This window comes from Lissotriton helveticus, chromosome 3_1 (assembly GCF_964261635.1).
Source record: "Lissotriton helveticus chromosome 3_1, aLisHel1.1, whole genome shotgun sequence".
Lineage (NCBI taxonomy): Eukaryota > Metazoa > Chordata > Amphibia > Caudata > Salamandridae > Lissotriton > Lissotriton helveticus.
The window spans coordinates 1,103,650,277-1,103,667,218 of NC_136061.1; the positions used below are offsets into that span (position 1 = coordinate 1,103,650,277).

The following is a 16,942-nucleotide window of genomic DNA, read 5'->3' on the forward strand; positions in this document are numbered from 1 at the left end:
GGCGGCGAATGGGTATGGAGTGAGTTCAACAGGCCACCATGTGTCGTTCCATGCACAGGTGTTGTTCCCAAAGATGAGGACTTCCGTCTTGTCCGTGCTTGGCTTGAGACAGTTGTCCTTCATCCAGTTGGAGACTTTTAACATACATCTGTGGAAATTAGTTCTGGTGGTGGTGGAGGTGTCTTCTGACAGCGAGATAAGCTGGGTGCCGTTGGCGTAGGAGATGATGTTGAGTCCGTTCGATCTGACGGTGCTGGCCAAGGGAGTCATGTATGTGTGGAAGAGGGTGGGGCTGAGGGACGATCCTTGGGGGACATCGCAGATCTTCTTGGGTTCTGAGTTGAACAGTGGGAGACTGATTCTCTGGGTTCTTCCGGTGAGGTATGAGGAGATACATTTGAGGGAGTCCGATATGTTGGAGTCTGTTTATCAGGATGTAATGGGAGATGCTGTTGAAGGCAGCTGACAGGTCCAGGAAGATGAAGGCTGCCACTCTGCTTCGGTCAAGGAGGGCCATGATGTCATTGGTGGCTGCGATCAGGGCTGTCTCGGTGTTGTGGTTGGCTCAGAATCCAGACTGATATTGATCCAGGAAGTTGTTGCATTTGAGGTTTAAGGTGAGTTGCCTGCTGATTGCTTTCTTGAAAACCCTCGCTGGGAAGGGGAGTAGAGAGATGGGCCAGTAGCTCATGGGTTCTGCTAGGTTGGTGGATGGTTTCTTCAGGAGGGGCCTCACTTCCGCGTGTTTGAGTCCTCAGGAAAGGAGGCAGAGGTGATGGAGGTGTTTAGGACTTTGAGGCAGTCGCCAATCGTCTTTCTCCCGAGGTTGAAGACGTGGTGGGGACAGGGGTCCGTGGGTGCACCTGTGAGAGGAATTCAGCAGTTGTTGCTGCGTCTGTGGTCCAGGGCTCAGCGTTCTGTAGTGGAATATCGGTGGGAGGCAGGACAGGCACAGATGGGTTTGCCTTTGCATTGGTTTTGATGCGCCTGCTGCGCAGACACACTATGACCTCCATTAAGTAGGTCCTGGGAGGTGGAAGAGTCTCCGGGAGCGGGATAAAAAAACGGATGGAAGCGAGTGGGTGGCGAGAGGAACAGGGAGCAAAAAAACTGAAATTCCAGGAGCATACAATCCAAAAACTAACAAAATGAGGCAGCAATCACCGGCAGAGGGGAGCAGACACAAGGACCTGCTCCCATCCCAAGATCTATCAGTTCCGTCTTCCTGTCAATGTTGTTATAAAATCCTTTTGGAGAGTCCTTTGTTTGCTGTCTTACTGCTGGAATTTCACTGCATAACAGATTTCGTCCATTTGAAACTGTTCTAAATTAAGTTATCGAAGACAACAATATTATACATGTGAATTCATAAGTGAATAATTTTTCACAACATGTTTATTCTGGACTCCGTTTCACCAATGGTTCTTTAATAAACTTTGCACAGGAAGAAAAACCAGCCTTCATCGTGTTTACTTTCCTTTATTGCCTCCATTTTTTCTTTTTTCCCGTTCTGCATTTGATTCTTTCCTTCTTTCTTGCGTTCTTACATTCGTTCTTTCTTTCCTTTCATTGTATCCTTCTTTCTTTCGTTTCCTTTATTTTATTTCTTCTTCCTTTCTTGCTTTTTTTTCTTCCATTCATTCCTTCCTTATTTTTTGCTTTCCTTTTTCTCATTCCTTCTTTGCGGATTTCCTTTTATCTTTAATTGCTTCTTTTTTTCCTTTCATTCATTTTTTCCATCTTTGCCTTCTTTTTTTGCTTCTTAATTTAATTCCTTCTTTTTTGCATTCATTCCTTCTTTCTTGCTTCACTTTCTTTCCTTTTGTCCTTGCTTTCTCTTTCCCTCAGTCTTTCTTTTTCTATTTCTTTCTTCGCGCTTTGATGTTCCATTCTTTCTTTGTCTGTCTTGCCATACTTTTCATTTTTTGCCTTCCTTCTTTCTTTCCCTTCTAACGTTCTTTGTCTTTCTTGAGCTTTTCTTCCCTTCTGGCCTTCTTTCTTTCTTAAAGGCAAGAGACAGGCAGCCAATGGTACAACAATTGCCTTTTTTTTCAGTTCAAAAGGAAGTTTATTAGACAAGAAAAGGTGTCAATACATGAGAAAAAGTAAAACACAGCAGGAATAATAAAACTCAAGTAAAAGATGGCATCAATAATAAACAATAAGTAGGTTATGAAGAGATAAGTGAGGCTATACAATAAAAGACAGTACGGGAAATAATGTTAAAAAAAAACTGGTATACATAAAATATAATGGAACAATAAGGTCAATCAAGGGGGTTTAGAGACTTCTTGCTGAATGGGAGGTAAATGAAAGGAGCGTTTAGCACATGCATCAAGGTGCAAGGTTACAGGAAGCCATAGATTATTTCGTTTCGTTGCGAGGTGAAGGGGAAAAACAAAGGCAGTATCCAGTCTATGATTGTGACAAACATTGTACCACCATGCTTTGAAAGATATATTCGTGAAATTTTTCCAATTAACAGTAATTTGTTGAAAGGCGACAGCTAACAGCAAATCAACAATTTGAGCATTGAAAGTAGTATCGAGTATAGAGACTCCCTAGAAAGATGTGGGTGAAGGAAAAGGGGAATTGAGTATGAAAAATGGAATTAATTTGGGACCAAATTTGTTTCCAAAAATTGTGAATGGCAGTACAAGAGAAAAGCATGTGGAAAAAAATAGCATCAGGTGAAGAACAAGACCAGCAAAGATCAGGGACTGAGGGGAATCTTTTATTCAATATATGCGGTGTAAAGAGAAGTCTGTTATAGATAAAGAAAAGTGTTTGTGTGAGGGAGGCAGCTCTAGACGATTTGCGGAGCTTAGTCCACAATTTATCCCAGAGAGATGTGGGCCAGGAGGTTGCAAAATCAGACTCCCATTGTTCCTCTACCGTGGATTTTGGCCGTGGAGAGAGAGTCGTGTGAAAAGATTTGTAAATGGAAGAGGCTGTGGAAGAAGTACGTAGCAAGGAATGAAGTTTCAAGGTTGGGTTAGGAGGCGCAGGTTGGGCAGGAGATTGCAGGAGACGGGCATAAGTAGATAAAACTGCTTCCTTAAGTATGCGGAATTTATGAGCAAAGGAAGCAGGGAGAAACAATTGCCTTTTTAAGGTCTGTGTTAGCCAAGACTGTTTAATAAAATTATGTATATGACATAGCTATTCAGAAGTGCTTATAGCCACACTTCATCCATTTGCCTGTGGTTGTGTCATTCTCATTTTTCTCCACCCTACTCAAGCATGCACCATGGGGCAGCGCACACAAAGTAGCTCCCTTCAGTGAAGGTACGGTAAAGTGTGCTTTTTGAGACACAAACATTTTTCCTTTTAATCAAGTTTTTCTTTTTTTAGACTGACAGACTCCTGCCAGCTTCCCAACTTTGTAAAAGCCATGACAAACCAAACAAGAATTGCCAAAAGGCTGGCAGACGAAACCAGTCCTAAAGGCTTTGCAAATATTTGTTTCAAATAGGGACTTGTCCACTGACAACTGAAAGTGAAGTACTGGAGTATACTATACTGATTTGAGGTCTTTAGACACTGAAAGGTTTTATTTGATGGTGCCCTGTGAAATATGGGTTTTAATGTCGCCCCATTTTGTGCAAAACAAAAGCTTGCCTATATTTTTTCATGAACAAATAAGCAATTTTTTTTACGGTTCTTAATGTATTCAAGTGTAGGAATTTTTCGATGTACATATACATGTGGGTGTTTTTATTAATCAAACTCAGTGGTTTAGAAACCCACATTTCAATGAGAAATGAAATATGGAAAATATTAAATGGTTCCTTGCAAAATATGGATTTCAAAATCAAAATTACAGAGTTTGGCCATTATTAGGGCAACTAGGAATAAGCGTAATGAAGGACCAAATTATGTAGCATGGTTATCAAGAATTATGAAATGGTAATTAAGCCCTGGTGGTATTATCATCCATTTAGCAAGAACTACATTTTTGTAAAATCTGCTAATTGTGTGACAACACAGAAAGGCATAAATCCAATGGGCTTCAACATTCATTTATCAATGATTAAAGTATGAAAAGTAAGAAAGAACCGCAACATTCTAGTTTGTGCCTATTGTTAGCTACACTTTGAAATAAACAGCTATTTCACGTTAACTACCCCACAATAATCATGGAATATTATAAAAACAGAATGGGTGACATGTAAAATGGTAATATGGTCCTATATTGCCGTCTCGAGCTTCTGGTGACATTTACCACTCTGCATTCAGCGCGTGGTTCAGGATGTCACCAGAACACTTGATAGCAATACAGGACCATATTACAAATTTACAAGCTGTGTATTTCCTTCTCTCATTTTTAAGCCTGTAAAATAGATTAGATTGTATTTTCTCATGAACAAATCTCTGCTTCCTTTCTCAGGATTACATCCTTCTTTGCTGTGTGTATATTATTCAGTACTTTTAGGGGTACTGCATTTATATTAGTTGTGCATGCTGTGCCTTGTTGATCATACACTTATTGGGCATGATCGTTTGTTGATAAGAACATGCATTCCTATTATGTTTCAGTATTTTCCATCACAGGTGATCTTGAATGATTTCGTTGAAATTCACCTCCTGTATGGAGTTCTGTGCTCTTTGTTCCTCGGTCTATTTACAACATGTGAAAGCTTCTCTTCTTGCAATGATACTTCAAAAGCCTATCAAGGTTAACCACAATGAAGCGAAATCATGCTTCTGAACCTTGTGCCCCCCTTCAGCTTCTTAACTAATGTTAAAACAGTGTGAGACTGTGGTTTCAAGGATGGTAGGATTAGTCCTTGGGAATGGAAGTAGATTTTGTACTAAGAGTAATTTTGCATGAGCATTTCTACCTCGTCTGAAGATTCCAACAAATAGAAAGATTACTGCTGCTACCGTGAACATGGACCAGCAAATGCACTTGAAGCACAATCTTTCAAATGAGTGCGCTGGTCTTGGAGCAAGTGCCCGCTGTGTTGTGACTGTAGAAGGTGTGTGCAGGTAGCTTTTATGGTTGTCCTACAGATGAGACTAATTGCTATATTACTTGGGAAAGTGAATAGAACATTTATTGAGTTAACATATATGGCTCAGAAGAGATCGCTCTGATGACCTATTGGAATACAATCCTGAATTCCAAGACTCTATGCAGAGGGAAGCCTAGATGCATCGCAAGTCTGCCTGCCAAGAGAATTATTCCTACAGATAACAAAGAGCAGAGCCAAACTGCTGATGACATTTAGTCAATTTAAGTAAACTTCTGGAGATCTTACGATGATGATGATGTGATTAAGCCCGCCTTCAACATGAACCCTGAGTAGAAAGTTGGAAGTCATCTATCTGGGTGGATAAGAGATTCTTTGTATACTCTATGGTTGAAAAAAAGCAGCCTGTCTGGTCCTTATGAAATGCACTGTATGGCTATATTGACTGTAGCTCACTCACTATTGACACAGAGGTATTTCGGCGTGCCTTTATCACAGCCAAATCTACACTCTTCACCTATGACCGACAAGATGAAAGAAATTATACCATGATCAGTAAAGAGAGACACTAATCCTTCTCTTCAGTGTTGTATAATAAAAACAAAAATACGGAAAAAATAATCCGAGAGCCTGCACACACACGATGGGGGTTGTAGCCTCACCAGAGGGATCAGGTTTCGCAACCTCCCACAGCAATAAATAAATAAATAAATAAATACATAAATAAATACAAGCACTTTCCGACTCCAACCACAAGATGGCGGAATATGCGCAGCATAGTGAATCCAGAAAGATTCACGCTGCAAAACCTGATGCCGCGCTTAGTGGCTGCCTACACATCTGGTTAGTTGTCAACTTATAGGTTTGTTTGGTTGAATGCTAGAGTCTGAGCAGCAGAGTTAGGTGTATCATTTGGGAGGAAAGAAAGGTAACCTGTTCCTCCCTAGGCAGGGGTGGGATTCTCCACCTGAGGTATACAGAAACCTGCGTCAGGCAATATCAGGATTATCTCACAAGGGATGCTGGACTTGGACTCGCTGATGACATTAAGAATGACTAGAAGCAAGAATGAATGGAGTAGGAAACACAAAGGAATCTTGGCAATCTATTCAGAGGAACTATATCAACAAAGTTAATGCATGTCTGTCAGAAATAGCATACTTGCGCCATTTGAAGGAGGTCAACTTCCTTTTAGTCCCTTCTTAAGATCATAACATAGAATGCATTCCTCGGGAAAGTACAGGAAAAAAGCTGCTATTTATGTTGATACTGATTCTGGCAAAAAGAGGCACTGCACGGGGCTGGGGGTCTTCTGCATTACCCACGAGAGACTAATGGATTGATGGAATGGATGTCTGTATGAGGGTAGAGAAGGATGACAATGAACCTAGGGGGAGTCCGCGTTAGGTTGATCAGGTCTGGAGCACGTGGAGAAATCATCATGGCCTTACAGTGACCACACCGCAGGGCTCCAGTCAAGGGGATGCAACGGGAGCGTCCTAATCAAGACTAAGTGGTTCTCCCCCCCTCCCACCCCCCAGGTTGACTGGAATACTGTAGGGAGGGTGGTCTTTGCTCTTGTCAGGTGGGGTAGGCACATCCCCTTCTTGGTTGGGCTTTTTGAGAAGTTCAGAGGGTCTGGGGCTGGCTCCCTAGGACTCTTACCCTATTGTTATTCTTGTGTTCTATGGTATCCTGTCATGACTGCACGCATTCTATTTATGACTCACACTATTAATTCTATATCTGAAAATAACAAAAAAATATGAAATGAAGAAAAATAGAAAGCATTAATAATTCTCTCTCTAATTTTCATGCTAAAATACAAGCAGGAACGGATTACAGCGGGGATCAACCACACACTGCCTAAACTCAATAAGACCTGGGGGTCTACAGTGGCTAACTTATCCTCAGAGTTCATAGCGCTTACCTTCCGTGGCTACCTACGAGTCCTGCGATTCCCTGCAACTCACGTTACGGACCCGCCGCCTCCTCCGAAGGTCACTCAGCCCTAGTCTCCTACCGAGTCTCACCATACGCTGTGGGTGGATACCTATCTTCTATCCTCTCCGTCTCTCTCAGTCTTCTCTTTGCTTTCTTTCACCTCCTCTTTGCTTCCTTCCTTTTCTCTTTAATAAAGTTTGCCTTTGAATACGACGTTCCCCACCGGCCGGTGGTTGTAGGTGGGTGTTATGTTTAAGATTGCAGCATACGCAATAAAAAGATTTAAACCTTAAAATACAAGCAGCACAACCACTTTATAAACAGAACCTTTTGTATCTCACTTTCGGCCCAGCTCTGCAAGTGCAGACATTTCTGGTCATTAATAACTTACACAGACAACTAATGCATTTGAGCTAGTCCATTACATGTCACTTGTAAAACCGTATAGTTACACAGCAGTTCGAATATTGCAGTACCTTGAATATATGTGCTTTAAGAATATGATGACCCAGCTCCATGGTTTGTTGGCGATTCAGCTTTCCTTCTTGCCGAGAAAACATGAATGCCAGCAGCGCATGCCCACTCCTAGAGAAAACAACAACAAAAACAGTACTGTGGTTTTATTCTGATTATGAAAATACAAGATTGCTTTAATTAAAAGCATTTATTCAATAGTTAGTAAAACCAGTACAATTTCTGTCTTACACATCTTTGAATCATGCAAGAAATTACAAATTAAATTTTAATCTCATCTACAGTATACATGAATTATTAATAAAGGGCAAATTAATGCACACTTTAAATGCAGAATCAATTTGTAGGGAAGGTCATTCTTAATTTTATTTGCCCGCTTTACAGCCAATACTGCAGAAAGTATTCCAATGTCATCAAAACGCACAGTAAAAAGACAAACCCATTACTGGGCATGGACTGTCCCAAGCTCAGGACAATGTGTAAGAAGCAATGTATCGAAGTGCAACTGAGACTTCACTCAGTAGAACCTTTCGACGACTGCTTAGTAGGGTATGAACCAAAAATATTTCCAAACTTTACCTTAATATAGAAGTGTGTATTGGAATATATATAAAAGGGAACCAAGCTGGGGAGAAAATTATCGATGAAGAATGGAGATACCTAAAGATTTGTAGATTAAGCTCATATTTACTTTTTTTCCAAATAACATTTTGCACATTATAAAACACATTCATCATTTGAGGCTCTGTGAGATTAAATGATTATCTCTAAATCACACCTATTGTGGTAAAGTGTCAAAGCTGGGATCAGAAGCTGGTCTCCAGTGTGCAAGCATGACTGCTCAGCCACTGAACCATATCTCCTCAAGTACATCCCCATCCATTTTCACCCTCTACTGTGGTCCCATCTATTATTATGAATTCGACTCAAACACATTTAACAATGTCACCCAACATTCTCACATATGTCTGGCAATCAGTATTAATCACTATGTCAATTTACCAATGCCTTCACTGGCAGATCATGAATCAGGCAAGATACAGACATCAAAGGACTTCTACAAACTTGCTGAACAGATAATTTAGCTAGCTTTGCCCTCTAATTGTGATCCAATAAAAAAAACTAAAAGTTGAGGAAGGTTTGACTTGGAAACAAAGGGATAATTATTCATCCTCTATTTTTATTGTGGCGTTTTTACATAAGAGGGAAAGCTGAACTTTGCCTTCAAATGGGTAAAGTAGTAGAGGCATCTTTGGCTGGATAGAGCATTTGTACAAACATATTTGGATTTGTAAGGCATGTGGAAGAAAACTAAAATATTTGGCAGTGATTGGAGGCGTGGCTAGCGAGTCAAACATAGTGGACAAATGATTGCTTCGCTCCGCTTCGGCCCACACAATTATCCTGTGCAATCTGCTCATGGTGGGCCCATCAGACTCACAAACTGAACTGCCCTGCCTTGTGCTGTCCCAGACTGTGCATCCCTCTTATCTGGGGATGGACTGGAGGTGGTGAAAGAGGGCCTCAGTGCGCCGAGGTTACTGGGCCCATGCTGTTGCTGGGGGAAGAGGCACTGCTGAACGCCTTTTCTCTTGGCCCCGGTCATTTTAACCATCATGCGGGTCTGGCAGAAATAGCCAGAGAAACATGGCAAACCTACCCATCTGCTCCTACACCTACACACACTATAGATCCTCCTGACATGTGGTGTGGGCTGCAGTCACGGATGGACCTAGACACTCACCTTACTGAGGGGGACTGGTTGTGAGTCAATGATCTCACTCATACTGTCTCTTGTAATGCTTGCTTTAAGCTGGTGCATTATAATTTTCTAAATAGGAATTATCTTCCTCCCATACGCCTGCACCGCATATCTGCACTGCATTCAAGTGCTTGCCCCAAAGCGGAAACGATGAGGCTGACTTTAAGCACCTAGCCTGACAATGTAGGGAGGTACAGGGTTACTGCACCCGGGTAATAGCTTAGATTCTGAGGACTGTCCATATATCTTTTACATACATACAACAGTGCCGCCTCCCGGGTAATGTAAAACACCCAAGGGGCAGGAAGATGGTATATAGATTTCTGCATTTGGCACTAGTCGTGGCCAGGCATTGTGTAGCTATAACCTGGAAGGGAAAGTGAGCGCTTGACTTTACTCGCTGGAGTAACGGAGTGTTAAAATGGTCCGTAGCAGAGGAATCTCACATGAGGCTTGCCAGACGCCATGACAAAGTAATAGAAGATCCTGCTGCTTGGAAAAACCTGTGCGATGTGTTCCTAGATCCAGAGCAACCATGACTTCTTCTGATGGTGAGGATACCGAAAATGGGGAAACCAATGGGGAGGAAACAGTCGGGTGGGTGTCCCATAACCGAGGTATCCTGGACTAGCCATTAACGTATTTTGAAATCACTGTTAAAAGTGACCCTAGCAACCCGTGGCCTACTGGCAGTGGTATTCTGCATCAAAGACAATGGGGAGAAGATGAAAAATAAAGGGGAATGAACAAGGGATATGAGCAGTGAAAGCAACAGTGCAGAGCAAAACCAGGAGTAAGACTAAGATAACCTAAAACACATACTCTTACAAAATGCTGCAACTAAAAGGAAAAAATAGGCTGAGACAGAAAGCACGTGCTTCAGAAGGCTACTTCGGAAGCAGCACTTGGTCCATGCTCCAGGGATACAGAATGGGTAAAACCCTTTGATACATCTGGCTCTAAATCCACTGTATGTAAACAAAATGTCTCACAAGTGAGAGTGCCTGCGCTGTCTTACGCAAGACCTAAAAAAGCACACAAATACTGAAAGGCCATGTAAACTGAAGCTGCAGAGCTGCGCAAAAACCTTGCAACATAAAGATGAGGCACTAAAATAACACGAGATCTTAAACATATTTTTGTGTCACTTGATTGGGTTCACTTGTACCCAACTACCTTTTGAAAGAAGAGCTCACATTTTAAAGAAAAGCAGGAGAAGCCAACACTAATGTACAATTAAATAAACTTCGGGGACATGCAAATTGCTTCTGGCATGAGAATTCCACAGAAAGGGGCGGCAACTGAAAATGCCACTTATCTGCAAACAGTAAAAGAATCATGGCTCATAGTGACAGATTCTTTAGTTTTTAGGTCGAGCCTAGCGCGCATGCGATGCTCTAGGAGATGACCTTTAGAAATTGGTCTGCACTTTTCAAGCACTCGTGCTTGTGGCGGCATCCACCTGGCGGGAGAGAGCAGCGGCGCGCGCAGGGGCATCTGTTTTGAATTAGCGTGGCTGCACGCGCTTGTTTACATTTGCCTGCTCTCGCTCGCTTTCACTTTCCTGCCAGTTCTTCACTTTTCTTTCCTTTTATCTTGTTCTATTTCCGCCTCCTACTTGCATCACTAATGCTTTTTGGGCCCCTTCTGACAGCAGTTTTCAACCACTGTAGTCTCCCTCGCTATTTCCAAAGGTGTTGGCACTGCTAACGGCTGTTATGTATACCCTCAGTTAGCAGCATATTTTCCCTCTGCTTAATTTGGTCTGATGTTATGCATAACTGCAATATGAGCTTCTGGAAAAGAAAACTGTGAATCAAAGTAGCCACCGCTACCCAAACAGCATTGTTGGAAAGCCAACGCTATTGTTCAGAGGGCTACACTGTTCAGGGTCCGGCTCTACTGTTGCGATATGGCGCTGTATACAACTAGCAGCAGAACATCTGGTGGGTGTATCTGAAGGGACGAAGACTTAAGCTCCCGGAAGGGAAGCGGAAGCCCTCGACTAGAACGCACTCGCTTTCACTTTCTTGCCGGTTCTTCACTTTTCTTCCGCTTTTCTTTTCCATTTGTCTTGTTTTCTATTACAAATGCAACAACTGCGGTCTCCCTGTGCCTCGGTTCAGTCATGTGAGTACTTCGGAATCGGCTCAATGCAAGTAATACGTGCTATGTAAAATTGTAGGGGTTTAAAAAATGTTTGTAGGCAGAGGTTTTAGAATGTTGTACTCTGAATCATGCGTTTCCCTCATCACAGTTTAATCTATTCTGTTAGCATTTCTGGATTGAACAACCAAAGACCAGGAAATGCATACACAGTCGTCTGGTGGTACTCCAAGGTCTGTTCGAAAAGGCGTCCAGACGGAGATAGTGCTACGATGCCATAGCAAAGATGGGGAACTCTATACAAATGCCAGCTGCAGCATTACCTCTTCTTCGCTAAGTAGCAAAGGGATTCTGTCCACTTCCGTATGAAGCTGTCTAAGGTGATGTTGAAAACCTATTCTGTCTATCTGCAACGTTCTTCAGAAAACTTGTACAAAGCAAACTCCCCCAAAAGAACGTTGCCCTTATTCCAACTTCAGGAGTGTAAAAAAGCAACCCGTAAAATAATGTATATCAGACGAAGCTCACATGGTTTGTCAAAGGGACCCAGCCAGTTTGTTTTTAGGAATGTCGGTCAATATGGTGCACTCTGATTATTGTTGGCTCGGTGTTGATGGTTTTCTCCTTTGAGCCTGTTTTCAGGAATGGAGAATTGTTGTTGTTCTTAAGGTATTATCAGTTACCAGCCACCCGTTCTTTAATGTGGCATATGTTTTTCCAGTATCTATACAAGTTATGTTAACATTGATTGTGAAATGTAGAACCTAATTTGTAAAGCAGTTTACGCATTTAAGTTAAACTTGGGTGTGCACTTGAATACATTTACATGGGCATTAGAATAACGATTGACACGGACCAGCACCAAGCATAATAAGCTGCATGGCTACACACTTAAAAGGTCCAAAAGGCGAGACCTATTGGCTATGCCAATGGTTGTTCTCCATTTCTCTCAAACAGGCGGTTTGAGAGAAATGGTGTATTTATTTGAAGCTTTCCTTTAAACAATCCCATCAACATTTCAAAGGCAATCCCATCAACATTTCAAACAAACAACTAAATACAAAAATCTTTTAATAATGAGCTCAATTTAATTCGATCTGCGCTTCACTAAAAGTGGAATATATTTGTAGTGGGTTGTTAAACCAGCTGCTTATTTGACCAAACGGTTGTTTCTTGTTAGTAACTTTTTTGTGCACTATGCATGCTTTTCAGGTAGAGGCTGGGCAGACCAGGAGCTACTCTGCGAGGCATGCTGTACTTAGTTAGGGACTTGAAGCTCCGCCCACTCTCCATATTTTTCATTGGCTTGCGTTATTGTCCACTGTAACCAGTGGCTGTTCATTGGCCAATGGTCTTAGAAGTCCTTCCTTAGTACCGCCTTGTCTCATTTTGTAACCTCCCATGGCAACATCCCCGGTTACGATTGTTGTTACTCAGTAGTCTTTAATTACAGCCTCCGAGAACTATTTTCTCAAATAGCTTTGTCCTGCCTGCTATTGCAGACAGGACACCCTCTCCCCTAACGCTTTTTGAAAAAAGTGTATAGCACGAACGCATTTGCAATGTAATAGGTCTTGCATTTGCCAGTGTGTAAGCTACATTGTAAATGACAATGCCTTTTATTTATCTGTTTTAAAAACAACACATAAATAAAAGGCATTCTCATTTACAATGTCAATAGCTCAAACTCTCGTAAATGCAAGACCAAGATGCATGGGGTCCGAATACCTGGTAGTAGCTGAGGAAGTATTTGGGAAGTGGCATTCCTGAAGAAGGCAGTCCACTGCCGAAACGTGTGTAGATGAATTACTGCCACATCTCTTTTTGGGGCATTCTTTGACTGTATATCCTATTGTGATAAATACTGGGATGCTGCATCACCACCCATTTACAATTGTTATAAATCAAATGTAAAGAATGTTTTAAAGAACTCAATCAAATGTGTGATCTGTATGTATGGGTATATGAATGAGTGCAGTATGCATGTAGTATGATATAGTACTTTCTCTTTCACAATAAGTTAAATATGCTATAAATAGTATAGAAAATATATAATAAAACATAATATTGTATTTTTGTACATTGAGTGACGGTCGCTATTGAAACCACTTTCATAATGAATTTTTAAACATATATTGAAGTTGCCCTAGGAACTCTACAGTAAGCACAGACCAATATATCCGCAGATGGAGCTTTATCGGAGCGAGGTGGACCCACTCTGTGTGCTCTGTCTATTTTAAGGTCCGTGCAAGGTGGGCTGCCGAGAATATGACTGAAGAGGTCTCTCGTGTAGGCGAAGATGTCCCCAGCTTCCTCATCGGTTCTCACTCCTCTAATCCGGATGTTATGTCTGCAGGAGCGGTTTTCTAGGTGTTCGGGGTGCATTTGCAGGTCCATCTGTTGGTCATGGATGCGGATGACTCCTTGCTGTAAGGCCGTCATTTCAGTGTCCCTATTGTCGCCCTTGTCTTCCAGTGTAGCGACACGCTCCCCTATTTCATCCACGTCTCGTCTGATGTCTTTGCAGGTCCTCGTGAAGAGGGACTCGAGGCAGGCTCGCATCACTGGATCTTCTGTGGTGCTGTCCACCTGCATTTGGCTTGGTAGTTTGGTCTGCCCTGTTCCCATGATGCACTGGGCCAGGGACAGACTAATTTGCATGTAGCCAGGTTCTGAACTGGGATGGTGCAGTGAGCTAAAAAACGGTGATGGATCAAGCCCTAATCTTTGGACTGGGTAGGAGTGTTCTGCTTAATTCAGATACTCTGTCCATCACCACCCCCTTTTTGAATCGTTTTGGCCACCACAAGTGTGGAAGGGTATGCTCAGATGTGAGTCCCTTGCTCACTGCACCATCAGGATTCAAGCAAGCCGGGCCGAAGACGGCTGTAATGCCAGAAACCGGTCCCCGGAAGCTTGTCTCCTTTCCAGTAAAGAATTGGCTTGGTAGTTTGGTCTGCCCTGTTCCCATGATGCACTGGGCCAGGGTCAGACTAATTTGCATGTAGCCAGGTTCTGAACTGGGATGGTGCAGTGAGCTAAAAAACGATGATGGATCAAGCCCTGATCTTTGGACTGGGTAGGAGTGTTCTGCTTAATTCAGATACTCTGTCCATCACCACCCCCTTTTTGAATCGTTTTGGCCACCACAAGTGTGGAAGGGTATGCTCAGATGTGAGTCCCTTGCTCACTGCACCATCAGGATTCAAGCAAGCCGGGCCGAAGACGGCTGTAATGCCAGAAACCGGTCCCCGGAAGCTTGTCTCCTTTCCAGTAAAGAATTGGCTTGGTAGTTTGGTCTGCCCTGTTCCCATGATGCACTGGGCCAGGGTCAGACTAATTTGCATGCAGCCAGGTTCTGAACTGGGATGGTGCAGTGAGCTAAAAAACGGTGATGGATCAAGCCCTGATCTTTGGACTGGGTAGGAGTGTTCTGCTTAATTCAGATACTCTGTCCCTCACCACCCCCTTTTTGAATCGTCCACCTGCATTTGGGCGGGCTCACTCGGGAGAGGGTGATCCATCACATTTCCACCCTGGGATCGTGCTTAAGTGTCTTATCTTTCTTTCCACGGGTAGAGGACATAGTCTTGTTGCTGGTAGGTTGATGTGTTCTTAGCAGAGACGGGAGACGCGACGGATCCCAAGGCTGATTGTTCCAGCGTAGGTCGGACTGTCTTCCTGGATGGCCTCTAAGGGGATCTGGGGTGCGATAAGCTGATCGCACTTCTTTGGATGTCTGGCGTTGTAACTTCCAGCCTCCCAAGAAAGCTAGGGCCCCAGAGTGGTCTATGACGACCTCAGTTCGTGTTGGGCAGTGTTTGGGCAGGCCCCGGCCTCGCTGGGTTCAAGAGCAGCCACTGGGCCACCTCCACCGCGCACTCAGGGTGCAGGTAAAAATGCACCCAGTATTGCCAGTCACCCTCCAGCCGGGAGATACCAAGTCGGCCTATAGAAAAGGCCCTCACAGCTTCGTTGGTGTTTGGCCCGGTCGTGGTGTAGTGCTGCCCCACGTCGGACCCGGAAAGTGGACACCTCAAACACAGGCTGGGGCTCACCTCATCGAGGTTCCCTTGGAGTCAGTGTTCTCTTGTGCATTGGGCCTGTGTGTGCAGTGGTGAGGCTTGGTCCCTGATAGCGGACGCGGGCTGGCAGTGGAGGGGTGGTGAAGCTTCCGCCGGGATTTTGGGCCAAAGCTAAGAGTTGAGCGGGGTACCCCATGGCGTGCCCACAAGCCGCACCCATGCCTAGCCAGGCTGCCTCCGTGGGTAGCCGAGCTTCACTCTCAGCAACCACCTCTAATGGCGGCCGCAATCACATCCTCCTCTCGCCTGTCCTTCACTGCTCATGACTGTGTCGCTCACTCTTGACTGCCGGACAATGCCTGGGGGGGAGGGGGTCAGGGTCCGATCCACAATCCAGTGGCTTCTGTCTAATCGCCTGCTGCGGCCTAGTCACTTGTCCCCGCATCTGCATATCCTCGGGCCGTACCTCTCAGTCTGGGGGGTGTCGACTCTGCGTCTCTTGGGAAGTCAGGCCTGCAGCGCCTACGGCCTCCCGTCTGTCCTCGGCTGTCCTAAGCCCGGCGGTTTGGTGCTCCACCAGGCCCAGCGTCAGCTCCTCGGGGCCTCCGTGCGTGCGTGGGCCGGGAGTGATTGCAGTGCAATTCACGCCTCCAAAAGTCCTCACAAGGCTGGTGCTGCCTCTCTGGTCCACTCTGTGGTGCCGCAGTGGGCCTCGCTGATGCTGCCGGCGCAGGGCAGTGCTTGGTCACGGAGATTCACCCCCCTGGGTAGATCCAGCAGTGCGCGTCCGTTTTGGCGCTCTCCTCGGTCTCGGCTCGTGCAGCCGTACGTCCCCGGCCTCTTCTCATGGTAACCTCGAACCTCGGGCCACTAGAATAAGCCCAGTGCGTGCCTGGGCCACGTCTGGACCGATTCCACCCTCAAGACCAGGCCTGGGCTCCGAGAGGTGCTATAATTGGACGACGATGGACGGGAGCAGGGAAATACCGTCCTATCTCAACGCCATCTTGGCCACGCCCCCGTGATAATTCTGTATACCTATTCCTCCACTTTAGCAGTGTCCTGTGTCGTTTACAGCGTAAGGGTGCAGAGTCCTGTCATTTATAAAGGATTCCCAAATATGAAGGTGTCAGCTTCATCGTGTACTCTATGTATAAGTCATTCATATGAGGCCATTTTGTACATTTCAGCTAAGCCACCTATCATGTGTCAGTTTTTGAGGTGCTGTCCAATGGCACAGGACACAGATCTTTGCCCCTGTAAGGCATGTAGCCACGAGATGCCACATATGATTCATCAGGGTCAGGAAGTCAGTTGTGTCATGGAGGAGGACCAGTGGTCCCGTTAGAGTAATGGGGGTCTTCAGAGCGTCTCTCATTGTGAGGTATGAATGAAGGCCCACCATGCAACAGATTCTGGGCACTGGTAGACTTTATGAGGTATATCGCAATGATTGTGAGGGCATCTCCAACGGATCTTGTGAAGCAGCAGTCCTGCTTGTTTAAGTTTTTGGGGGAACTAATACCAATCTTGAAACATTCTGAAGAGTGGACTTCATCCTAGATTCCCAAATGCTTTCTCTCCACGTTTTCAGTTATTTCGGACCAGTCCTCCTCCCAGTAATCAGTATGAACCAGTTGTTGAAAAGAGGCTTG

General features: G+C 44.3%; 1 protein-coding gene across 2 annotated transcripts in view; it reads right to left on the reverse strand.

The window, feature by feature from the left end:
* The window catches only part of TANC1 (tetratricopeptide repeat, ankyrin repeat and coiled-coil containing 1), a 770,747-nt gene that overhangs the window by 154,784 nt on the left and 599,021 nt on the right, over window positions 1-16,942 (reverse strand). For both annotated transcript variants that reach the window (XM_078681701.1, XM_078681700.1), the window contains exon 14: window positions 7,397-7,505. In XM_078681701.1, coding sequence (XP_078537827.1) covers window positions 7,397-7,505 — 109 coding nt within the window. The remainder of the gene's footprint in view (window positions 1-7,396; window positions 7,506-16,942) is intronic.